The sequence below is a fragment of the Schistocerca serialis genome, chromosome 1, assembly GCF_023864345.2.
Source record: "Schistocerca serialis cubense isolate TAMUIC-IGC-003099 chromosome 1, iqSchSeri2.2, whole genome shotgun sequence".
NCBI classification, from domain to species: Eukaryota; Metazoa; Arthropoda; class Insecta; order Orthoptera; family Acrididae; genus Schistocerca; species Schistocerca serialis.
This window is the reverse complement of record NC_064638.1, coordinates 416,318,726-416,345,435: the sequence shown is the minus strand read 5'-3', so window position 1 is coordinate 416,345,435 and position 26,710 is coordinate 416,318,726. Positions and strand designations below refer to the sequence as shown.

Sequence of the window (26,710 nt, the reverse complement as noted above, 5' to 3'; positions counted from 1 at the left end):
TCCGCATGTATCCCGTGCCACCCAACGTGCTCTAGAAGGTGTAAGTCAACTACCCTGGCCAGCAAGATCTCCGGATCTGTCCCCCATTGAGCATGTTTGGGACTGGATGAAGCGTCGTCTCACGCGGTCTGCACGTCCAGCACGAACGCTGGTCCAACTGAGGCGCCAGGTGGAAATGGCATGGCAAGCCGTTCCACAGGACTACATCCAGCATCTCTACGATCGTCTCCATGGGAGAATAGCAGCCTGCATTGCTGCGAAAGGTGGATATGCACTGTACTAGTGCCGACATTGTGCATGCTCTGTTGCCTGTGTCTATGTGCCTGTAGTTCTGTCAGTGTGATCATGTGATGTATCTGACCGCAGGAATGTGTCAATAAAGTTTCCCCTTCCTGGGACAATGAATTCACGGTGTTCTTATTTCAATTTCCAGGAGTGTATATTCGAGGCCAGCAACATGTTCAAAATATCATATATCATGTTCTTTCCAATATTTTTGGCAAACAAATGGGTAGTTGCTACTCACCATATAGCGGAAATGCTGAGTCGCAGATAGACACAACAAAAAGACTAAAAGACTGTCAGAAAGTGAGCCTTTGGCCAACAAGGCCTCTTTAAAAAAAAACCACACACACACACACACACACACACACACACACACACACACACACACACACACACACACACGGGCACACAGCTATTTCTGAAGCAGGCCTCATTGGCTGAATCTCACTTTCTGACAGTCATTTTGGTGTGCCTATTTACGACTCAGCATCTCTGCTTTATGGTGAGTAGCAACTATCCTTTTCATAACATTGTTACATTCCATCCTGGATTTTCCATTGTTTGGCAATCAAAAGTTATAAAAACAATTCCATTAACAATATCAAAGCAATTTTTGACTAAGATAATCAGCTAAAAGGCTCTCATGTCAAAATCCACTTTTCTTCTTCTCCATCTCTACTACTATAGAATTTACACAAGATAAAAGTTGCCTGGATATGTTCTCCCATAAAAAGAGTATTTGATTTTTGTTGTGTGCTGATTTTTCTTTCTGATCCTGAATAAATCAGTATTATCATTTTCTTTTTATAATATTACTGGTGTTTCTCTTCTCATTGGTGATAAGTGCATGTTTGTGTTCTGGTAGTTATAAGGGGCAATCAAAATGTTTCTGTTCCCGGGCCGTACAGTCCAGAATTGGTACACCAATCAGGCAAAATTGCCGTGAGTATTGAGGCAATCATTAAGCCGACACACTAGGTTGAATATACCTGTTTGGTAAAACACCGTGTCCTGTGGCGTGAAGAAGTTCGTAACTGCCTGCTGCACATTCTCGTCCGCCAAGAATTGTCAACCCTTCAAGGCCCATTTTAAGAGACCGAAGGTGTGATAACCACATGGGGAGAGATCAGGACTATAGGGCGGTTGTTCCAGTGTTCCTACTTGAGATGACGTAACTTCTGTGTTGAGACGTTAGCGATATGGGGTCATGCGTTATCGTGAAGCTGCAGCACGCAGAACTTGGTGCACCATTCCACCATGGTGGTTTTCAACAGGCATGTTGCATCATGCAGATTCTTCATTCTCTGATGGAGGTCTACCTGTGTCTGTCTTCTGTTAGCGAACAAAAGAATGACAGCACGTTGGTCTTGTTTGGATGTGTTTGGTAATTATGTCGCCATAGTTCACTTTTCCGCATTTATCGCACACATTTCGGAAAGGCACAAATGGCACACTAATCCCTTGTTTACATGTCGGGGCTTATATACCTGAATTGGACTTGGATTAAGTTGCATATACACTTCAGCAACACTCTCAAACAGAAAATTTTTGTTTGACCTTTATATGTGACATTACAAATGCTACTCAGTGCAGTAATAAATTTAAGACTTAGTAATACCAAGTTTTTTACATTGTATAAGACACATGCATTGTCAGATTGAAAGTTTCCAAAAAGGTGTTAATGATAGTTGTATCCACATTTTGCCTTTATGATGGCTTTAACTCTGCTGGGGTCTCTTTCAATAAAGTGTGTGGATGTCTGGAGTAATTACAGCCTGTTCTTTCTTAAGAGCCGAAACCAGAGAAAGTACTGATGTTAGATGCCAGGGTCTGGAGCAAAATCATCATTCTAACTCATCCCAAAGGTGTTCCATTGGGTTCAGGTCAGGAGTCAGGTCTGGCCAGTCCATTTCAGGAATGTTATTGTCCACAACCATTGCCTCACAGATGCTTCTTTATGGCTGGATGTAGTCATGCTGATACGAACAATTATCATCTCTGAACTGTTCCTCTGCTGTATGCATTGCACAAGGTTGTAAAATGTATTCAAATCCTTCTGCATTGAAAAGTGTATTTGTAAGCAAAATAAGGGACCACAACCTGACAACAAAAAACACCCCCATATCGCAACACAGCATCCTCCGTACATCATTAATTGCACCACACATGATGGCAGGTAATGTTCTCCAGACTCTTGTCAAATCCTTCGATTGGATTGCCACAGGTTATAGCATGATTCATCACTGTAAATCACTTGTTTCCAGTCACCCAGAGTCTAGTGGCGTTACTCTTTATGCTATCCTAAGTGTTGCTTTGCACTGACTATAAAAATGTGTGGCTTTTGAGGAGCCGCTTGACCATTGTATCTCCCCCCCCCCCCCCTCCCGCCCCCCCCCCCCACCTCTCCCTCGTCCCACAGTCAAAGTACCAACTGGACTGCGGCTATCTCTTTGGAACTTGCATGTTATTATTCCATCCACTGATTTCTCGCAATTTTTTGCAACCACTCTCTGCAATGCTCAATTGTACCTTGTCCGTTAGAACATAAGGTCTCTCTGGGCTTGGTTTAGCTGTAATTGTTCCTTCACATTTCCACTTCACAATGACATTGCCAAAACTCGAATAGGGCAGCATTTGAAGGGTTGAACTGTTCCTGTTGGATTTGTTACTCAGGTGACATCCAATGAATAGTACACATTATGCACCACCACCCTTTATACTGGCGTTCTATCTTGTGTGACATGTCCTTCTCAATTCCATTTTTCCCAGGGTTGATTGAATACTTTGGATGAGAAAGTCTACTTTTCCATACTGAATTTGTTTAGTTATAACAGCAACGATAAATCACATTGTGTTAATTTTGATGTAGCCTGTCTTGTCAGATCCTCAGAATTTATATGCTAAAAAAAATAAATGCACAGTTTATAGTGGGCAAACTTTCTGTTATGTGTAAAATCAAAATAATGCATTAGTCTGATCATGAGAAGTTAATGCCTATTGGTCCCAAACATAATATTGGGAAACCATGCAATTTTAGAGGAATTTTTTTGATGATATGGATGAGGCTACAAGATTGTAAAAATAGTACTCACTGAACAATGATTGTACAAATGATAGAAATGAAGAGTTAAGAGCTATTTTCTCAAATAACTATAATTGATATTTATCAATAATGTGCTTATTGATTTGTATTTCGACAGGTTTCATCCAAATAATGTTCTTGGTATAAGATCATTTGCAGACACATTATGCTGCTCGCCACTTGTTGAAGCTGCAGACAAGTATGTGCAACAGTATTTCAATGATGTTTCTTTGTGTGATGAATTTCTATCGTTATCACAGAATGAACTGATTGATATTGTTAGAAGAGATGAACTACATGTTATCTCAGAGGAACAGGTAAATCATTTTTGCCACGTCTCCTTGTAGTTATGCTTCAATCTTTGTTGTAATTCATGTTTCTGAATTTGTGCTGTTCATGCAACACTTATTATTTTGTTTGTTGTTTCACTCAATATTGTGTGTATGTATAAAGCAGAATCCCAGATTAAAATGTCAGTTTGCACCAACCTGTTTCCACAGGTCTTTGAGGCTGTTATGAGGTGGGTTAAGAGAGATCCTGAAGGCCGCAAGAAAAATTTGCCACAACTTCTTGCCAAAGTTCGTTTACCTCTTTTGCCTCCACACTACTTGGCTGACCGGGTGGCCACAGAAGAATTAATCAGATCGTCTCATGAATGTCGGTATGTGACAGTTTTTTTTTAGACTACTCGTTAATGGGGACATTGCATATCCTATGCCGCCAATGTTAAATTATCGAATTTTGTGACCCATTATCTTGGAAACTTTCTACGACACCAACTTACAATTTTCCATAATTATTCAATGCACCTTTGTAGATACACTGAACTAGAATTATTACTAACATTGTATTGTGGGGCATGTTATCTTTTTTTTCAAACACTCAATTTTTTGACAGAATTTTGTAAATAATTGAACATAAAAACAAAACAACTCAGGATATTTTAATTATTCTAGTTCCATGTGCATTGAATCTCACACTTGGCAGGTGGTGAAAATTTCATGTCTCTACCATCAGTACTTGTTTAGAAAACGGGTCATTTATTGCAAAAAATGTAGTTCAGAGATATTGTGGTTCAAAACTTTTTTATTACAAATTCTTGTACAGACCTACATTTCTGTGTCTTTTATGCACTAGAATTGCCCTGGCCCATAGTCTGTCTCCTTCAGTGTCACAACAGCCCAGTGCTTGCCCCCTCCTTTTCTTTCTTGCTTCTTTTATCACTTGCTGAGCAGCTAACTCTGCTTCACGTACACAAAGCTAATTCAGTTCCCGCAGTCCTTTAACTGTGTTCTGTCCAAATCTTACCCCTAACTTCTCCAGAACCTTAAATCTTTCATAGTTCCCACCATTAAAAGTTATTACAACATCAGACACTGCTAACTTTAGAGTCATAAGGTGAACAAATATATTTTTAGACACAAGGCGCCACACAACATTATTGAAGGACTCACTCACATTCTGAGTCTTCCTATGTAAACACTTCTTTAGTAGCTCAGGAACTGCCAAATCTCTGTAAATAGGTTTGACTGCTTCCATTACTGCCAAAGGAAGAGAATGTTTATGAGTAAATTGATGCAGGGTGCCACAAAATCCAGTTTGCCTATATTTACACCAAGTGTTTGTTGGAGGTGGACACAAAACATGACATGGCTTTTCATCAGCTGGTATTCGATGAAAGAAAGTGCTCCACACAGCTCTTTTCATCGTCTCTAAATTCTCAGTTATTTTTATGCTAAGTCATTTTATTTACATATAAAAAGCAATAGAAGTAAACTTACTACAAAAATAGCTGATTAGCATACTGCTTTCAGCGAAAACCGGTATCAGAAACAAATGACTGATTTGTTTATTTGTAATGCCAACTTCTGAGACGTAGCAGTAGGCACAAAACAAAGCAGTTCACAGCTTTCTGGAGTGTGTAGTTCCCAAGATATGACTGCTCAACTTTGGCAGTATATGTATAGCCACGAAATTTGACAGTCACACATCAACATTCGAAATATTATTTGAAGGTCTCACAATTGACTGATTTTAATGTATTATATACCGAAATCTTCAGGAAAGTCCAAAGTACATTGTGGAGTAGAAAACAGAAAATGTCTAATTTCAACGAATTTCACGTCCAATGTCCCTTAATACTTAAAATTAGGACACTCAAATGGTGAAAGTTTTTGTAGGCCTACCTTTGATATTATAGTGCAGTATTGTGAGTGAAATAAAGAGAATGGAGTCCGGAAATGTAACCACTAACTGTTGTGGGGTTTTAAGCAGCAGATAGTTAACTAAACAATAAATGTGACGTGGTTGCTCAGCTTGTGAAATTGGATTCTTCTTCAGAGCACATATATGTACACAATTACGATACGATTAGTATGATAATGTAGCTGTACATGTCTCTCTCCTTGGTCTACTGCTTATACTGTTACTTGGATCAGGCTTGTAGTTAATCATCATTACCTTCATATAACAATTCTGGCCTAGATTTTCCATTGTGTGATTATGTTCATATGAAATCAATGTGATATGCTGCCTACTCAATTTTTATGCCATTGTGTATTTTAGGAGTAGTTTTTGCTATTACAGATTTTATGTGGTTGTTTTACGATCTGATTGTTCTGTGTTACTATTAAACTTAATGATGACCAAAAATATACAGACTGGGTGTTGAACAAGTGTTCACTGATGTATACGCACATGGTGTTTGCAGTTGTTGGCCAACATTGTATCAAATAATTGTTTTTGCAGGATCTTTTAATTACTCAAAAAGCATGTCTAGTATTTTAGAATGATTCCTGAGGAAAGAGCTGCAGTGATTTATAATAAATTTAGTTATTGTGCTGGAAACTTGAATTCTTAATGTGGATATCTGCTTCATTACTACTTTATCCGTGCAGATATGTTTTATGTAAAGTTAGCTTAACACTCACTGCTTCACTTGCATAGACTGTATGGTCTGCACGGATTGTTCCCAAATTGCAAAACCCTCTAAACGTTTCACGCTATTAATGCCATAGAACCATGGACTTTCCTTAATGTACTTCTGACCATAAAGCAATTCTGGTAGCTGGAGTCCAATGTTTCCGTTAATCATGTCTTTTGGGTACGTATGGAGACATTTCTATAGTAAATTTCATGTCCTAACACTCATTTCTTTATATCTAACTGAGGAGTGAAATACCTATTTTCATAGATTTAGATTTAAAATTTTTTAGTGTAACAAAATATTTTCGTAAAATTTTTCATCCCCCATTTCACCACATTAGGGGTTGAATTTCCAAAAACTTCTAACAGAGAAGTGAAATACAGATCTTTGTGGGTGGAGCATTGCAGGTGCTTTTATAATGAAATAATTTCTTAAAACTTTTCATCCCCTGTTTCGTCCCCTTTAGAGGGTGAATTTTCAAAAATACTGTAACACATATTTTTGTTTTTTATTTCCAACCAAGATGTTAAATACCAATTTCCAAATATATAGCTATAAAATGTGTTAGTATTTCTTTAATAATTGTTTATTTTCAAAAAAAACTTTGACCCATTAATTTACCCCCTTAATGGCTGAATTTCCATAAATTCTTGTAACACACGTTTTTTATTTCTCACTGGAAGGCCAAGTACCAGTTTTCGTAGTTCTGGCTCCAAAATTGCTTTAATAGCGACATATTTTCGAAAAGTCTTTCATTCCCTATTTCACCCCCTTAGGAGTGGGATTATGAACAGTCCCTTCATAAATGATAAGATTGACGCCCTTTCTGAATTTCATGTTTCTCCCCATTGAGGTTTGACCCAGGCTGATGATGAGTCATTGAATCACTTTGACCATATTCCACCCCCTTTAGGCCTTGAATTTCCAAAAACTGTGAAACCTGTGTTTTTTCATTTCTAACCGAGAAACCAAACACCAGCTTTCAAAGATTTAGCTTTGAAAATGCTTTCACAAAGAAATATTTTCATAAAACATTTAACTCTCGATTTCACCATGTTAAGGGTTGAATTTCCAAAAAGAGTGAAATAAGTTTTTTTTATTGTTTCCAACTGAGAAGCCAACTTCCAATTTTCAGAGATTTAGATTTAGACATGCTTTCAAATGAAATATTTTTATAAAACATTTCATCCCCTACTTCACCCTCTTAGAGGTTGAATTTCCAAAAATACTGAAACGTATTTTTTTTTTTTATTTGTAACAGAGAAGTCAAATACCAATTTTGCTAGATGTAGTTTTTAAAATATATTATTACTTCGTCCATAATAATTTATTTCCAATAATAACTTTCACCTCTCTTTAACCTCGTAGGCGTTGAATTCACAAAAATGCTGAAACACACATTTCTTTATTTATGACCGAGAAGCCAATTACCAATTTTCATAGGTCTAGCTACAAAATTGCTTTAATGATGACATATTTAAAAAAGAAAACTTTTCATCCCCATTTTCACCTCTTAGGGGTGGAATTTTGAAAACTCTCTTATGAAGTAACGCTTACATTATAAGATCAACACCCTCCCCAGATATCAAGTTTCTATACTTGGCGGTTTGGGCTGGGTAGTGATGAGTCAGTCAGTCAGGTCACTGACTTGTATACACATTATATAGATTTGAGCATCTTTCCATAATTTCTTCATTGTTGAGAACATAAACTCCATTTCAATTCAGCAAGGAGTATTTAAAGTCGGAAAAGATGTAAAAATGCTATCACGTTATATGGTCTCTTTGCATTCTTATTGATTGTCCATATATCATATGGACTGTTATGACAAGCATGATAAAATATTAACATTCTTTAAGGATGAAGAGCCTTTGCTGCCTCCTGTACTTTCGTAATTATATCACTGCTGGTGCCAAAGATTTTTTGCATCAAGGACAATGTTTCAGGAAGTTGGCCTTATTGTGTACTGTTTTCAACAATGAGAATTACTTATTATAGAGATCTACTTACCAGGAACTAGCAAACCTTGGGAGGAGACTGACTGACTTCCCTGTCTCCCTCCCCCTTCTTTCTTTCATTTGTAAGATAAAGGAACCTTTGATTGGGAAATCTTGAATTTTTTCACTTTTCATTTTTTAGTACAGCTGGTACTTTGTGGAAAATATTTACTTTTTTCTTTCTTTGTGAAACTGTACTTTTGTTATCATGATAATTTTCTTTATGTATGTAATTAATTACTACTTCATTTGATAGATACTTCTCAAAATGACCTGGGTCAATTGATCTCATTTCATTATTGATAATTATATGCATAATTTAAGTGCACTAATTAGAGTCAAGAAAATTCATTGTGTTTTTTATGTCTGTGTCTATTCTCACTCTTACAGTGATCTTCTGGATGAAGCAAGAGATTATCATCTTATGCCTGAGAGGAGATCTCTTCTGCAAAGTTTTAGAATAAAGCCACGTTGCTGCAACTATGTTATGGGCCACATATTTGCTGTTGGTGGTTTAACAAAAACAGGTAGGTTGACAGGAATGTATAGGGTTTTTGAAAAGTCATCATATCATTGATGTGAAACCTGTGCATTGAAAAGCTTACTAAACTGACTTTGAATGCACTAGCTCAAAGTATTGGCAGCTCACAGATTTGAGAGGAGGACCAGAACTTAACAGTAAATGATCCAGTTTAGGAAATGTGTGCTACCTTTGAGTCCCTGTTTTGATTGCCATTAGTATTACAGTTTAAATACTGTGCCTTATCAACATATCATAGCATTGAAAGTCTCTTCAGGTTTGCTGACTCAAGTTGATTTTAGGATCCGGCAGCAAACCCGAAGAGACTTTCAAGACTTATTACGCCGGGAAAGCCTACGTAGTCATTATCATAGCATTGTCTGTGTGTGTACAGTATTTTATGTGTAGTTGTACAATCTAGAATTAAGTAACAAATGCATTCTGTTGTAGGGGATTCTCTAAGCACTGTCGAAGTATTTGATCCAATTGTTGGCCGTTGGCAGCTAGCTGAAGCCATGAGTATGTTGCGTAGTAGAGTGGGTGTTGCTGTGATGCGCAACAGGCTTTATGCGTTTGGTGGGTACAATGGCAGTGAACGATTATCCACTGTTGAAGTATTTGATCCGCAGAAACGTGTCTGGAATAAAGTTTCACCAATGCACTGCAGACGAAGGTAAGAGACCATAAACTATTATTTTATGAACCTTCACAGTATGAAAATTGGTTAAAATTTGTTTCTCTGGAAACGCAATTTAAGCAACATAACAATTTATTGCTGGATGCTGTCGAGTTCAATAATGTCGGAGTGATGACTGTAGATAACATACATGCTCTTGAAATGCAATAAAATCCAGGTTTTTCACTCTCGAATAGGTTACTGTGGCTCCTATACTGCAAGATGTCCAAGATGCTGTTTGTGTTACTACGTTTCACGTGCCCTGATGTTGCATAAAATCCGACCCATTTTGTCATGTAGCACAAACTCTAACCAATAGACAGCCCAAGTTGCTCTTTATGTATAACAACAGGCTACGTGCTTAGACATATGTGAGTGATCATGTGTCCTCCTATTATGGTTTCTGCTTGAGTGAAGGTGGTAAGCATAAGGAATGTAAGTGACAGTCATATAGCAAAGTTGAAGTACAGAGTGGTCCTTCAGTGGGTGTAAAACCACACTCCTAAAACAAGCACACAGGTGACTAAACAAATTTAAAGTCAGATAGTATGAGGTGACTATATTATTGCAGATAGTTATATTACTGGCAGTCATTTTGGAAGTTGCCGTCTCGGATGGAACTCATAATTTCCTATGGAAAGGGATCCACATTATGTATCAAAGAAATAGATAAATACTTGAGGTAAACATTGGTGTCTCTTCTTTCATTTTCAGATAATGACACATTTTGTACCGAACAAGGCAAATGCTAGTAATTGCACATAAAGGCTACAGTATGTACTCTATGTGTTGTCCAGTGTGTTGTACAGCTATTTATAATTGATTCACCCACTCCTAATAGATTTTCACAAACACATGTAGTGGAATGGGACCATAAGCATCAACAATCTGTAGGTGTCGATGTACAGCTGACAACAATTTTCTGCGAGATGCAGTGAGTACTGGACTCTGGATCGTACTGAATGATGCTATAACACTTGATGATGTTGGTTCATCCGTGGCTGTTTCTGATCGTCCAGCTTTCACTTTGCCTGAAACAGAGCCAGCTTCAGAAACTTTTGAGAGAAGATTCACCACCACACTGTTGTCTGTCTGTAGCATTGACTGAAATCCTTATGATAAAATGAGTGTTCCTCTCTCCAAATATCAGGATGATCTCAGTGTGTTCAGCTTGTGTTAATGCTGTCAGCCTTACATCACATGTAAGAAAGAAACATCAGTCATAACTTGAAAAAGAATAAAGCTATGCTCAAACAAAAGACTGCTGTTTTCCTCGTGTAATTCTCTATCTGGTGTACCAAGTGACCCATCTAAAATCGCAGCTTCCGAAATTGCTGCTACTTTGATAATAGAACCTCAGATGCTTTGCTGCCTCTCCCATCTTATACTACTTGACTTTAAATTTGTTTATCTACCTTTTTCTGTTTTAGAAAGATGGTGTCACACCTACTGACCACCCTGTAGAGCATAATGGTGAGAGATTAGAAAGCATCTCTTCCTTTATGCAATGATATATTTCTCAAGGAATCTGAAATTAATAGTGAGAGTGAGAAAGTATCTCTTCTTCAAGCAGTTACATGCAGCTGAAAAGTTTATCAAGATGGAGATGGTGATCTTAATTAAGGTCTTATACTCTTTCTATGATTACAGGGATTCATATTTCTTCATAGTTCTCAGCCAACCACGTAACTTGAATATTTTGATCTTTTGTCTGTGGATGACTTCGTTCATAAAACTATGACTGCATCAAATTGTACATAGCAGAGATGATGACTGAAATGACAAAACAGTCATGGAAAGATGTTTCACTAAGGAAATGAATCCATTTCTTGGTGTAATGCTGTATATGGCCGTGAATTTAAAGGTGAATTTGCACCAAAGACTGGCTAGACCAAACTCAGTTCCTCAAAAATGTTTTCTTTTTCTTTGAATTTCCCAGGTGTTTTTGGATGCTGGGTTGGTGATTATAACTAAAGTATAGCTACTCACAGAATTCCAGCATGGGATGTAATTATCATATGATAGCAAAACGTTTTATATATGCTAATGCATTAATGCGGAATACCTTTATGGTGACAAAAATTAGTTCTAATTTTTACCACCAGATACAAACCTGACACTGTACAGCATCTTATCAATGCCTCAGGTGCTCGTATGAAACCAACTGTCTGTAAGTGGTGGTTAATAATAAAAACAACATTACGCCTTTCTCACTTGTTTGATCTTTTCTGCCCCTGTCCCATTTCTAATCCAGTACATATGGAAAGATTTTTATATGTCTGTCTTGCATTTGCATTGGCAAATTTGCACCTGGTGACCAAAATTGGAATTAATTTTTTTCCAACATAAATCGGGTCCACATTAATGCATTAGAATATCTACCAAGTTTTGCTGTCACACAGTAATTACAGCCCTCACTGGACCTCTGTGGGTAGTTGCACAACAGTTATAATCACTTGATACTTTCACCTGTTGCCTATCAAAGTAATATGAGTACCAAAAGCACCAAAGTGGAGTTTGTTAGTAAATGTATTAATAACAAATGGGAAGAACTCCACACACTATGTAGAAATGTCAATGTAAACGAGAGTACAGTGGGTTTCAAAGTGGAATTCACTTTATGTGCAACAACCCAAAAGTATCTATGAAGTGAAATATATATATAAAAAAAAATTCTCTCTGATTCACAAAACGGTTACTTTTTATCTGACATTCCGTATTATGACAAAAGGACAATGGAAAGTTTTATATTTCGTAATTTGCCATTTACATCTAAAATACTGTTTCATTTAGAACAAGCCCTGCAAGCACACACTGTTGATTCAGGCTGTCACATGTACCATGACTGACTCTGTATGAACTTTCTCAGAAATTGTGTAAAATGGAAATGCTTACACCAGGGACAGTTATGGCACATCAAAAGGGTTTTCTAACTGATTTGAAAGAGAAGAAACTTCAACAGCATAAATTGAGTGGCTGTCAAGATTTGCAAATAATGTGTTTATTATTCCATAACAAGAGCTCAGTGACAATGCCGAGTACATTCTTTGGTTCTCAATCACAGCTGATTTCTGGTTATAGAAACAAGCAGCCTGTTCAGTGTGAAAAAATGAACAGTTGTTCTCAAAGTACACATAGTTTATAGGAGGAGTGGCCAGAGCTGATCAGTACTGTTGCTGTTATGGATTCGCAAGGTGGTCATATAAATTGTTGGAAAAGCTATGCCTGTAGCTTATAACTGTTACAGTTGTGAACAACTGCCTCCTTTACTTGTTTGGTGAGGAGAGTGGTGAAAAATAATGGACATATCTTTTTTGTAAGAGAAATCTCATCACTCTACTTGGGGATAATGTTAGGAACAGAAGTTCAAGAATGAGTGGAAGATCGTCATCTTCTGATCCTAAGGAAATTCTGAATGGGAAGATACATTTTGTATTTCCAAATCAAAAGAAATCATTGAAGGATTGTGTGATTTGTTGCAGAAGAAATGTGGGTGTATAAGATTAAGCAAGCACTTCATTTTGGAAATTGCTTCAAGAAGTCCCATGCAGAAAAAAATTAAAAAGAAAAGAACAAACAGTTATTATTACATAAAATTTCATGCGGTTAGCAGAAAAATAGAAGTGGAAAAGATTTTCTTTTATTCATTTCTATAGCCCCCAAAAAGTAATTTGAAAATTATTGTTGGTATCATGGAGGAGTAGTAGTTTTAGCATTGTCTTCATTGATTAGATCTTGCAGGTCTGTATTTTTAATAGATTTTACAAACTATTTAATTTAATGCTTCTCATGTAGGTTTATGCTTAGAGTCATTGCAAACTGTGTTTTTGAACCCCCCTCCCTTTTTTTACTGTTGTGCTGTTTTTATATCACAAAACTGAAATAAAAATAAACACTTGGTTAAAATGGTTTTACTCATTAATACCCAGATGTTTTCTTTGATGTCATTTGCTTCAAAGACTAATGTCGACTGTACTTAACAGTATAGCCAATTCTTCATAGTCCGTGTTCTTGGATGACACCCTGGTACCCAAAAAGAAGATTAGGATCATTTGAGACAGAACACAAGTGTGGATTGGAGGGTAGTGGGTAAGAAATTGGCTACGTCCTTTACAGAGAAACCACCCTGACATTCATCTTAACTGCTCTATGGAAACCATAAAAATTTGATCCTGGGTGAACATAATGGATCATTTGGTAACTGTCCAAAATAAGAGTACCGGTGGCTTAACAATTGTGCCACCTCACTTGGTTGAACATTCTGTGCCATGTGTCTACTTGTGGTTAAATTATATTCATCCACTTTTGTTAGATGCTGATGGTGGCAGCAAACAAACAGATGATGAATATGACCATTATCGTTTTTGTGATACCCATTTCCAGTTCTGGACCATCATAAACTGTTATTTGTCACTCATTTCACATGTAGTTGACTGAAGAATTCTTTCATATTTTGGCATTTGGGACATATAATTTGTATCATGTCTAACAGCATCCACATCACGTAGACATCCTAATTCTCATGTTAGTTATATTGCCCTTGAAGAACCATATATTTAAATTCATCTTTTATATTTAAGCTTATCTTTCTTTTAGATTTTTGTAAACAATATATTTTATAATGTGTGAATAGAAATTCAAAAATTACTACTCCTTGTTTTACATACAGTGCTGTTGGTGCAGCTGCATTGAATGACTGCTTATATGTTTGTGGAGGCTATGATGGTGTTACTTCACTGAATACTGTGGAGTGTTATTCCCCAGACAAAGATGAGTGGACGATGGTGCCAAATATGATCAGACATCGCAGTGCTGGTGGTGTAGTTGCATTTGAGGGCTATATCTATGCCCTTGGTGGTCATGATGGTCTCTCAATATTTGATTCGGTAAGCTATTATGAATCTGTATCTTTCCGTTTTCCGTTTCAAATTTGGTGTCTCCCTCATCATTCCTGCAGGCTTCTGTTGAGGTATTTCTGTTTATCTCACATTTTCAGTTGTCCCTATATAAAATATGTATGGAACAATGGCCAGTTTTTATCTTCAGAAAATGCAGTTCATAGTACAGGAAAGAGAAGAACTGAAAGTAAAAAGTAATAATTCTGTCTTTCAGAACAATACATTTCTTACTGAATACAACTGAAATTTATTTGATATAATTAAAAGAAATATGAAACAGTGGAAACTTTAAGATGGAATAACAATAATATGGAATATATAGATTGAAACTTCCTGGCAGATTAAAACTGTGTGCCGGACCGAGACTCGAACTCGGGACCTTTGCCTTTCGCAGGCAAGTGCTCTACCAACTGAGCTACCCAAGCACGACTCACGCCCCGTCCTCACAGCTTTACTTCTGCCAGTACATTGTCTCCTACCTTACAAACTTTACAGAAGCTCTCCTGCAAACCTTGCAGAAGTAGCACTCCTGAAAGAAAGGATGTAGCGGAGACATGGCTTAGCCACAGCCTGGGGGATGTTTCCAGAATGAGATTTTCACTCTGCAGTGGAGTGTGCGCTGATATGAAAGTTTGGAAGGTGGGAGATGATGTACTGGCAGAAGTAGAGCTGTGAGGAAGGGTCGTGACTCGTGCTTGGGTAGCTCAGTTGGTAGAGCACTTGCCCGCGAAAGGCAAAGGTCCCGAGTTCGAGTCTCGGTCTGGCACACAGTTTCAATTTGCCAGGAAGTTTCATATCAGCGCACACTCCGCTGCAGAGTGAAAATCTCATTCTGGAATATATAGATTGCTACTCACCACATAGAGGAGGGAGGCTCTGAATCACAGACAGGCAAAAAAAAAAAAAAAAAAAAAAAAAAAAAATATTTTCAGCTTCTGGACTAAGTTCTTCTCCAGAAGCAGAACTTTCACAAATCCATACAACAAAAACTTGCATGCAAATGGCCATTGGCACCTCGCAGTCAGGCCCAGTCGTAGTTAGGCCTCAGCATACAGTGACAGTGGCAATGAATAAAGAAGAATGTTGTCCAAAAGCTGAAAATATTTCTTGTCAGTCTCTCTCTCTCTCTCTCTCTCTCTCTCTCTCTCTCTCTCTCTCTCTCTCTCTCTTATTTTTCTTTTCATTGTGCCTGCTTTTGACTAAGTGCTTCATCTACATGGTGAGTAGTATATTGTTGTTAAAAGAAGTATGAGTATTACAAATTCACTTCATTTACTCACCAAGTGGCAGCAGAACACCCACAAAATTGGCAAGCTTTTGGAGCCAGTGGCTCCTCCTCCATTCAGAAGGGTGGAAGGGGGAGGAAAGAGGGCTGAAGGAAAAGGATTGGAGTGATCCAGAAAAAGGGGTAGATTTCGGGAAAGTTACCCAGAACCGCAGACCGGGGAAGACTTATCACATGGGAGGAGAAGGAAAGACTGATTGTCGGGGACTGCATCAGACAGATTTGAAAACCTGAGAGCTTAAAGATGGAAGACAGGGTAATATGCAGACAGAGAGTACTGCTTAATCATCATGCATGAGTTAATAAGAGTGAAAAGCTAACCACATTGTACGTAACAGAGGTGGGAGGGGGTGGTGAAAAATAGACAGGTACGACAACGAAAAATATAGAAAACTAAAATGGAGTGAAGCAAAGAGTAGTTACTGTGAAGAAATGCTGAGATGGAGAAATTTACATAAATTAAGGCCAGGTGTGTGGCGAGAACCAAAGACATGTTATAGTGCTAGTTCTTACCTGTGGAGTTGTGAGAAACTGGTGTCTGGGGGGAAGAATCCAGATGGCACATATGACAAAACAGGCACCGAGGCCACAATTATCATGTTGTAAAGCATGCTCTGCAACAAGATATTGCGAGTTGCCCGTATACACTGTCTACCTGTGCCCATTAATCCTAATTGATAATCTGGTGGTAGTTACGTTAGGCCTTCTGAATCAGCATGACTACCATGTTTAAGCAGTAATCTCTGTTTGCATATTACTCTGTCTTCCATCTTTAAGCTCTCAGGTTTTAAAATCTCGTCCGATGTAGTCCCCAACAATCAGTTATTCGTTCTCATCCTGTGTGGTAAGTCTCCCCTGATATGCAGTTCTGGGTGACTTTCTTGAAATCTACCCCTTTTCCTATACCTCTCCAGTCCTTTTCCTTCATCCCTCTTCCTTCCCCTTCAACTCTTCTGCCGGGAGGAGGAGCCACTGGCTCTGAAAGCTTGCCAATTGCAATTGTCTTTTACGTATGTGTTCTGCTGCTGCTTGGTGAGTAGAATTTTATCTATCCATTTAAACTATTTTGTCAATAAGTGATTGTTTTTGTTGTAATATCACTTTATTGTATGTTATGAACTTCCACTTCAATTACATTCTGGCTTGAACACTAATAATTAAATAGTTTATTATCCTGCTTTGAAAGTATGTAATACATATTCATTGCCTTTTAGAATATTCTAAGTATGTAAACTAAAAGAAGCATTTGTGAAGTTTCATTTTTCCTTGTGTATTTTACGTATATCTGTTTTACTAGTTTAAATGCTTAATTATGTGCTTTGGAATATGAAATTGAGTGAAATTGGTTCATGATTGTCAGTATGGACACATTTCATCATCATCAGCCATTTGACATTCCTCCTGCAATCCTTTTGATGCCTCGTGGGTTTCATCTGTATCCACATTACTCCTACATTTTCCTCTTGATATGATCTACCCATCTATCATTTGGTGATTATCTCAGTTCTCTCTTATCCATGGGAATGCAGCGAAGATCCTTCTTCGTCTGTCTACCACCTGTTTGTATGGCTGGAAGACCTGCCATCTCCATTATGATTCTGAATTACATCTTCTTCTCCAGTCTATCCTTTGATTTGTTTGTCTGTTTTCTTGTCTCTGCTACTAATTCTTGATCACCTTCTCTCTGTTCCTCACTGAAAAACCCTCAGTCTTGCAATGGTTTTGGCATTGAAAATTAATGTGTTATGGCGGTATGTCAAAGTGGCAATATTTACTCTTTTGAAAACTCTATTTAGTTTCTCAAAAGCACACCAGGTTATTTTTACTCTCCTGTTTATTTTATATCATCATGAAAATAAATAGAAATATTGGGCCTATTCATACATTAGTATTGGTCAATTCAAAATAAGTTATCCCAAATTCTGAATCAGCTGAAAACAAGAAATCTTTGCAAACTAACTGTAGACATTGAATGTGTAAATTTGGAAACTTCAGTTAATAACTATTCAGAAACAACTGTGTTCCATCATTTTTGTGGATATGGACCTGGGGCATCACTATATCTTCATCCAGTATTTTGGCTGAGAACCTTTCATTCATGTCAAGATGGTTTGTCTAAAGGCCCCTACAGACAGCACAGTTTATGAAAACTGATATTATTGTGCTGACATCAGATTGATTGCCCAGAAGTTATTTTTTCATCATTAGTGTATTGTTTCTTAGCCTCAAATCAAACAATGGAAAATCCGGGCTGGACTGTTACAACATTATGAGAAGGAAGGTTGCTACTCACCGTATAGCGGAGATGCTGTGTTGCAGATAGGCACAACAAAAAGATTTCACAATTAAAGCTTTCAGCCAGGGGCAGTCAAATGAAAATGAGACAGACAGGAAAAATAAATAAATAAGTATATTGTTTATTATTTCAAAAGTAATCACCATAACTGTCAATACATATATCCCACTTGAGACAAGTCAGTGCCTTCGGGGAAAACTGGTTGTGCTTACCCGCGCAACAATGATCGTATCCAGGTGTGTGCCTCTTCATCCGAAGCAGATTGATGACCACTAATGACTTTCTTCAGGGCTCCAGAAACATGGAAGTCACATGGGGAGAGATTGGAGTTTTATGGAATATGTGTAAGGGCTTGCCAATGAAACTTCTGCAGTGTAGTCCAAAAACCCTTCCCCTCAGGGACTCATAATTCATTTGCTGATGACAGATTTGGTGACCCTAGAGTTCCTGAGCTGGGGACTGGCAAGTGCCGTCAGCTCGCTCTCTCCATAACCTCTGGGCATGATTTAGTGATCACCGTGCGGCGCAGCGGTGGAATGCTGTGTATTTTAGAGAATGGGGGTCTTGGCTTCACCACCTGGACCGTGAGGAAGGTGCAAACATATATATATATATATATATATATATATATATATATATATATATATATATATATAAAAGCATGCAGGGCTCTGCCTGGGTCAATGGTTGTTTCCCTAGCATTTCGTGGGATCCCTCTGTAACGGTTTCATTGAACTACTACTGACGGGACGGGTGTACCGTCAGGTCGTAACTACACCCACTCATCAAAGAGGGCTTGGTTGGCCAGTCCTCCTGAAAAGAAATCTTAGAATAATAGTAACAGCATTAGTGTGCCATGACACTTTCATTGTAATCAAGCAAACAGAGGGAACATTTGAGAAGATACTCCTTTCTTTATTCACAAGGCATTGGAAGATATTTCTGGGCCTCTGAATAAAAAGTGTCAAATGACTTCATAATGGGCCATACCTAATTGAAACTGCTAATTCAGTCAAAATAGCTAAGGTCTCGGGATGTAAGACCTTACTCGACTATCCAGTCAAGTCTGAGTTGCATAACACCCTTAACTTTAGTAAGGGTGTGGTTACCTGCTCCGATCTAATGAAGATGGACCCCACGGAGTCCATAAAGAATGAATGGGTGTTACGGAAAAGCAGAACTATATGAGGAGAGTCAATGGTAAATTGGAAAAGTTGGCAGCATTTATTCTAATGTTTAGTACCCTGGAATTACCTGAACATATCTTTGCAGGTTATATCTGTCTTAAGGTTCACCTGTTTGTCCATAACTCAGTGTGATGCTACAGATGTCAAAGATTTGGCCATACCACTATGGGATTTAATGGTAGGGCTACATGTGGCGATTGTGGAGGTTCAGCTCCTGAATCAGGAAATCCTTGTAAACTTCCTCCGAAATGTGTAAACTGCTCTGGGGATAACCCAGTGTGGAGCAGAAAGTGTGAGGTTTACAATGAGGAAAGGAAAATTCAGGAGTTGAAAGTCAAGAGTCGCATACCCTAAGTTGAAGCTAAAAAAGCTTTCAAAGCTATGCAACTGCCGGTTTTTGCAACTTCTCTTGCAACAGCCCTTAAGACATCAATTGCTAAGTGTGAGCCTCCACACAAACTCCCGGATCACAGATTCAAGTACGAGCACATGCACTTGTCAGTGTACCTGTGGGGGAACACTACGCTTAAAGCTGAAGCCATTCAGAAGCTGTCAGCAGTGGGCTTACCACCTAAGCCACATGCTACTACTCACCATCTGAAGTCAACTAAGCTGTCCCCGCAACCCAGACAACCACCTCCTCCCATCAGTAAAGAGAAACGTCATTCGAACAGTAGTTCCAAGTCCAAGAAAGCGGTAGTTAATCCTTCAGATTGGCTAGCTCTCTTACTCTCTGATGGGGACTATGCTCTTGAGGGTATAGTCTTACAATCGGAGGAATCGAAGAGGAGGGAACCGGCTAATGTTCCCACTGACGTCCCCGGTAAATCACCACCTCCAAGGGTAGAAATAAAAGAGCAAGCATTGCTAAACAATGGCTTCCACAGGGTCTTCTGTGTTACAGTGGAATTTGAATAGACATCGCTCACATTTGGAAGGAGAAACCGTTCTGCATCTGCTTACAAGAAACACATTTTAAAGTCACCGACACACATGCATTATGAGGTTACCACCCATACAGGAAGGATGAAACTACTGGAGACAAGGCTAAAGATGGAGTGGCTGTTTTCGTTGATGACAGATGCCACTCTCCTCCTGTCCCTCTTACCACGACCATGCAAGCAATTGGCATGAAAGTTCTCACGCCCTTTAATATCACAGTGTATTCTTTGTACTTTCCCCCTAATGATGCTTTGGATGCAGACACACTGGCAAAAGTCTTCTGCGTACTCCCACTCCCATTCCTCCTTGTGGGGGGACTTCAATGCACACAATGTGCTGTGGGGCTCAGCGACCACTTGCTCCAAGGGTCAGCTGATTGAGTGACTTGACCATTCTGAGAATATCTACCTTCTGAACGCAGGTCAGATGATGCACTTCTCCACAGCTACGGGGTCTTTTTCAGCCATTGACTTTTGTTTTTGTTCTCCAGCTATTGCAGACTCAGTACAGTGGGAAGTAGCTAGAGATTTACCTTCTAGTGATCACTTCCCAGTGCGAATCCGTCTGCCAACTAGGAAGGTGGCAGACAGGAGACCACGCTGATGGATGGTACAAATGGCAAATTGGTTACAGTACAATTGACAGGCCATTTTTAAACAAAAGGGTTGCGCACAGGAGGCGGTGGCCCATATCACTTGTCACATCCAGTGGGCTGCCGCAGAGTCCATCTGCCAGTCTAGTAAACACCTTGGTGCATAAGCCCTCAGGGACTCAGCATTGATTTGCTGGATATGGGCTTGGTGACCCCAGGGTTCCTGAGCTGGGGACTAGTAAGCACTGCCAATCCCCTGTCAGCATGAGCTCTGGGTATGCTTCAGCGACCACCACACAGCGCAGTGGTGGAATGTGTGTCTCAGGGTGTGGGTATCTTGGCTTGATCACCCGGATCCCAAGGACAAGATAAACCTCTGTAAAAAAAACCTCAATCTCAAGGTGTGCTTCACGCTGATGGAATGCATGGCTGTGAGGTGGAACAGTCGTTAGCGAGCAACCTCTGGGGAACCTGCCGTACCTCAGTTGTATATGGCTCTGAGTGGACCCTTACTTTGCTAGCTGCTTGTGAGACTGAGATGGAACCCTTGAAATCATCATCTTCTCCTTCCAGCGGGAAGGGTGTACCACCTTGGAGTACTCACACCCATTCATCCAAAAGAATGAGAGAGGCTAGTCTTCTTCATAATAAGAATACTTTGGACTGCAGTAACAGGGTTCATAGAGTTGTAAATAACTGTGTGTTTCTGGTGATGAAGAGGAAAGAGGGGACATTTGAAAAAGTGTCCCCCTTTTATATCCATAAGGGTTTGGAAACCTTGCTGGAACATTAAAATACGTAAAACAATTGCATAATGGCTCATTGTTGGTCAAAACTAACAGGTCAAAGAAGGTAGATCATCTTAAGAAATTGCAGAAACTGGGTGTTTTGATTTGATTTTGACAGGGAAGCTAAAACATCTTGGGTCTAATCCGCCACTGCCTGCACTAAAACCGAGTTTATTGAGCAGCATCACTCCCTGTATATCTAATAAAACCAACCAATGTCCATAAATAGTGCAAGGAGTCCCTTTACCAGTTTTTTGTTAGACACAATTTCTTCAGGTCCTTGTCTCGAAGATTCTGTAGCTTTTGCTCTCCAATGCCATGTGTCCAAATATTTGGTGCGATGCACTTTCTTCACCCTCATAACAATTCCTACATTGAGGGTCATATTCCATTATACCCATTGTGTGTAGGTATTCTTTGAAAGTCCCATGGCTGGTCATCAGACCAGTCATGAGTTTGATCTCTTTCCTGTTCAATCCCAGGATTACAGAGCTTCTTTTCAAGCATGGCTTGGGCATCATTACCTTACCATGTTTTTGTTATGGTCCTTGGTCCAATATTCTGCTTGCTGTTTCCTGAGCCAGTTCCGTACTTCTGGTTTGATAATAGCCTTGGTGATTGTCAGGACAGGTTCCGGTCCAGTAAATGGAGTCGTTGCCCCCATCCTGGCAAATCTGTCGGCTTGTTCATTATCACAGATCCCCGAGTGGCTAGGGACCCACACCAGGTTTGCTCTAGTGCTTCCCCCTAGCTCCACCAGAGCCCTGTGGCATTCTGCAACATTCTTAGATCTCTTTGCAGGAGCTGCCAGTGATTTCAGGGCTGCCTGGCTGTCTCAATAGGTTTAGATGCTATGGTCCTTGTAGCACCTACACATATTCTCCTCCACACATGCTCTGTTTGTGGTAATTTCAGTTTGGAATACCGAGCCTTGGTCTGATTTCGAGCCATTGGTGAACCAAACAGTGTCCCCCATACGGTGTCGAACTGTTTTTTCCCACTGCTTCCTGCTTCCAATTATTATATATTGTATGGCTTGTTGAAGCAGTTGGGAGTAATTATATAGTTGGCTGGCATTTCCCCAGCCATTCCTATATTTACCTCACTCACTGTCTTTGTGTGTGATTCTGGATATCCCGAAGAGATCCAGTTTTTCCAGTTTTAATTCTGTATGACCCAGCTGCTGCCTCCATCTTGACCCAGAGGTGTAGTGGAGGCATGTCCAGCATAGCATCCATCCCAGCGTTTGATGTGCTGCTAATTCCACCTGTTACGGCTAAGCAGGCAAGTCTCTGCACCTCACACTACAGCCCCATAGGAAATCCTACGTGTAACCACTGTGGTGTATATCAAGTTCGTACCTGTGGGGCTTAGGTCCCAGTTTTTACCAAAAGCCCTTCTGGTACTCACTAGAGTACTTTTCACCTTGGAGCAGACTTTCTTAATGTGAGGGGTCCATGTTGGTTTCTCATCTAAGGTTACCCCTAGATATTTCACTATCCCCTTCACAGGTAGAGTTCCATTGAAGAGCTTTAGATTCCAACTTGAGTGTTGGATATGCCTCTTCGTGAGTGGCACCACAGCAGTCTTCTTAGGATTAACCCTTAGATCCTGTTTACTGCACCAGTCTTGCACAATGTCCAATCCTCCTTGTGCCATATTTCTAACTGTGTCTGACAAGGTCATGTGCGTATCCTTTTCAGAAGCATTGTCTGGAATTTAGTTCCTCAATAAGTTCGTTCACCACTAGATTCACAATAAAGGCGACAGAACTACTACTTGTAGGCAACCTTTACCTTCCTTCCACTAAGTATGCCCTGGTCCACCTACATATAGTGGTCCCTATCATGTACCTCTGCTGCCCTTACCATGGAATTGAAAGTCGTGTTACTGAAGGCCCGCCCGGTATTCAGGAAGATGCAGAGGGCGATTTCTTGGAAATGAAGTGCTTTCTCCACCCTCCCAATGAGTTGATGGAGAGCTGCCTCACATGATTTACCTGGTTGATATGCGTGTTGGTTTGAATGTAGAGGGGCCCTAATTAGCCTCCTCTCCCCAACGTATACATTAACCAGTTTTTCCATTGTTTTTAGAATGGAGGAGGACAGACTGATTGGTCTCATATCCTTGGCCTTGGTATGATCAGTTCTCCCCGGCTTTGGAATGAAGACAACCTTCACTGCCCTCCAAGCATTGGGAATGATTCCTACTGCTAGGATAACCCTGAATAACCTGCATTAGACTCTTATGAGATTCTCTCCTGCCTGTTGCAGGAGAGCTGGATAGAGTCCATCCGGGCCAGTTGATTTGAACGGTTGGAATGTTCCCACCATCCATTGGCTTTTATTGAAGTCCACACACTCCTTGACCGACTCCCAATTCTCTCTTCAAGTGCCTGAGAACCATTCTGTCTCCGGGGTAACATTCTGGTCTGTGTTGTCTGGTAGAGAGTATTGGTAAAAGTGAGTTTTGAGGAGCAGTTCCAGCATCTCATGTGCTGTCTTTGTATTTATCCCATCCTCCTTCCTCAACGTGCCTTCTAGATTGGTTGATACTCCAGTGAGGATTGTGTGAAATCTGGCTTGAGCAGCCGTGCTCTCTACTTCCTCACAGAATGCCTTCCAGGATGCTTCTTTTGCATGTGTGATTGCAAGGTTGTAGTTGACAAGGGCCTCACAATATTTTGCCCATTGTCCTTTATGTCTCGCGAGGTTAAACAGTCTCCATACCTGTTTTCTTTGCGTTTTCAAGTTATTATTCCTCCTGTTTGTGCACTTCTTGGTGATTGTGCAGTTGTCCTGATATAAGGTCTCTATGGCAGAGATAACAGCCTCTGCTACTTTCTCAAACTCTACTGGATTCCATATCGAGGTTTTAATTTCTGATAAGCCCAAGTCAAGGCCCCTCCTATATGTCTCCCAGTTTGTTTTCCTGGGATTCCTGTAGGTCATGGTCTGTCTGATTCCTATTTCAACCTTGAATTTGATGTACATGTGGTCTAATGAGAATGGCTCTAATGCCACGTGCCATTGTTTGACATAGCTGCCCATCGTCATTGAACCAAAGGTTATGTCAGTTACAACTTCCCTTCTGCTATTCCTGAATGTAAGTTCATTGCCCCTATTCAGGACTTCCAAGTTGTTAGCTAAAAGAAATTCAAGAACATACTCACCTCTACTGTTGGTGTCCTTGCTGCTCCACACTGGGTTGCGTGCATTGGCGTCACATCCCATCAACAGTTGGTCACCTTGCTGATGGCAAGCTTCTACCAGTCTCCTTACCTCCAAGGAGGAGGAAAGCTGTCTTCGTAAGGAAGTTATGCTGAGGTCAAATCAATTTCCCTCACGATACCTTCCTCACATTGCTGAATTCTAATGTTCACCAGGTCTCTGGATCAGAAATCCATCATTGGCATAAAAGAAATTCCATTTCTTACATAGATGCGTGTTCTGAAGTTTCTAGATTTCTAGCGTAAATCAGCTTACCTCTAGTGCCACAGAGGCCCGATACTCCCCATTACATAATTAGGGTTCTTGTATCAGGGCACGTCCACTTCCTGCCTCCCCAGGCAGCGTCTCAGGGCAGCAGAGGCCTCTTTACTGTGCTGCAGATTAATCTGCAGCACCTCCAGTCTCCGTCTTTCTGTTATCATTGCTTTTGAGGTCTTTGATAACCCTGACAGTGACCTGCGACAACGCTAGAAACAATATCAGGTCTTGCTCTTGCATCGCCTTCAGTGACTTCTCTCTGACCTCCACCACCAGGGTTTGTCCTACTGGTACAACCTTCTGGTTGATCACTCTCCAGTCTTCTGTTGAGATGTTTGGGTTCTGGGCCCCTATTTTCTCAGAGTCTGAGGGGAGACATAATTAAGGATCCATATTGGTACCTTTGTGTCTTAAGAAGCTCCACTGCCGTCTTGACCAGCAGCTTCACACCCTTTCCACGAGGATATCATCGGCACCTTGTCTTTAAGCCATTTCACCGTGTGCCCCCCCCCCCCCGCCCCCCCCCCCCCCCCCACCCCCCCGTCACAGACAAAAATGAGGGCACCACAATCTGGATAGACCCTCCTGAAGTTGGGTCCTGGACCAGTGTCCCCCCTCAATCTTTCCAGAGGGCCATCTGTACATGTTCCTCCTGCTGCGAGGTGATGGCTACTAGTGGACAGCCTTCCTGGATAACTGCCATCTTAAAAACTGAGGCTGCAGTACTATAGGTCTGTTTCCCTATTTCTTGCCATGGTTTTTCCTGGGCTCGCTTATTCAGGGAGGAGCGAGTCTTAGATTCCTCCCTTATCCTCTTGCTGCCTGTCTTCAACACGTTGTGGGGGGTCTGCATATCGCCTTCAACCTGAGACAGTTTTTTCTTGGCGGTCTTAGGTTCAAGCCCCCTTTAATTCCCTTCACTTGTCTTTAGGTAGCCATTCTTTGCCTTCCATTTTTCTCTGTTCCCTGAGTAGTTTCCTCCTCTGGGCCCCAGACAAGGCTTTAATCTTGATCTGGCCCAACTTCTCAGTTACAGTTCCCACTTCTGGCTGAGGTGCAGACCCTGATTCAGTAGTGTGAATGCTTTCCATCGGCCGTGACCCCAATGTTTAGGTGTCTGAGGTCTCAGTTTGCCCCTCAGTTTGTTTTAATTTGTTTTCTTTAGTTGTGTCCATATTGGTCCCACAAGATTTGGGGATCTACACAGTCCACACCACAAATACTGTGCCCGTTGTAAGGCTACTTACTCAGAGAGGTAGCCCAGTATCCCTGAGGCTCAGTTTGTGAGACATTTTCCCATGTGCCACGCACCACTCAGCACGGATCGCATCACACCTTGGGTTGGGAAACGGTATTGGGTAAGGTCAGAGTTGGTAGGGAAGATGGCATGTTGTGGGACACTCTTAGTCTGATCAATCAGCTGAGGCCTTTCCGGCAGTAGGTCCTCTACCTTCGGTATAGCCCTCAGCTTCACGCAGATACGCAAGCCTCTCCACCCGCACAGACAGTGCTTCGTCAAGGTGATGTCCCCCCAGAGAGGAGAAACTGGGTGACAATGATATCATCGTTGAGATGCACACCTCTCTCAATTCCAGTAAGTGTGTTGTCACATGCTGAGATATCATAGACATGGACATAGCAGAACTGAAGCAAGAATGGGCATCCCAGGGAATAGCCAATGTGGAGCAACGAACATTCAGAAATAACGGAGAAACTGAAAGACTGTCACTTTCATTGTCACATTCAAT

The 26,710-nt window shown here is 40.3% G+C and overlaps 1 protein-coding gene across 1 annotated transcript in view; it reads left to right on the top strand.

Annotated features, from left to right (window-relative positions):
• LOC126471930 (kelch-like protein 18) overlaps nucleotides 1-26,710 on the top strand; it is a 168,401-nt gene that overhangs the window by 90,807 nt on the left and 50,884 nt on the right. Inside the window, exons 4-8 of the mRNA XM_050099899.1 lie at nucleotides 3,486-3,684; nucleotides 3,868-4,028; nucleotides 8,681-8,817; nucleotides 9,261-9,483; nucleotides 14,156-14,372. Coding sequence (XP_049955856.1) covers nucleotides 3,486-3,684; nucleotides 3,868-4,028; nucleotides 8,681-8,817; nucleotides 9,261-9,483; nucleotides 14,156-14,372 — 937 coding nt within the window. The remainder of the gene's footprint in view (nucleotides 1-3,485; nucleotides 3,685-3,867; nucleotides 4,029-8,680; nucleotides 8,818-9,260; nucleotides 9,484-14,155; nucleotides 14,373-26,710) is intronic.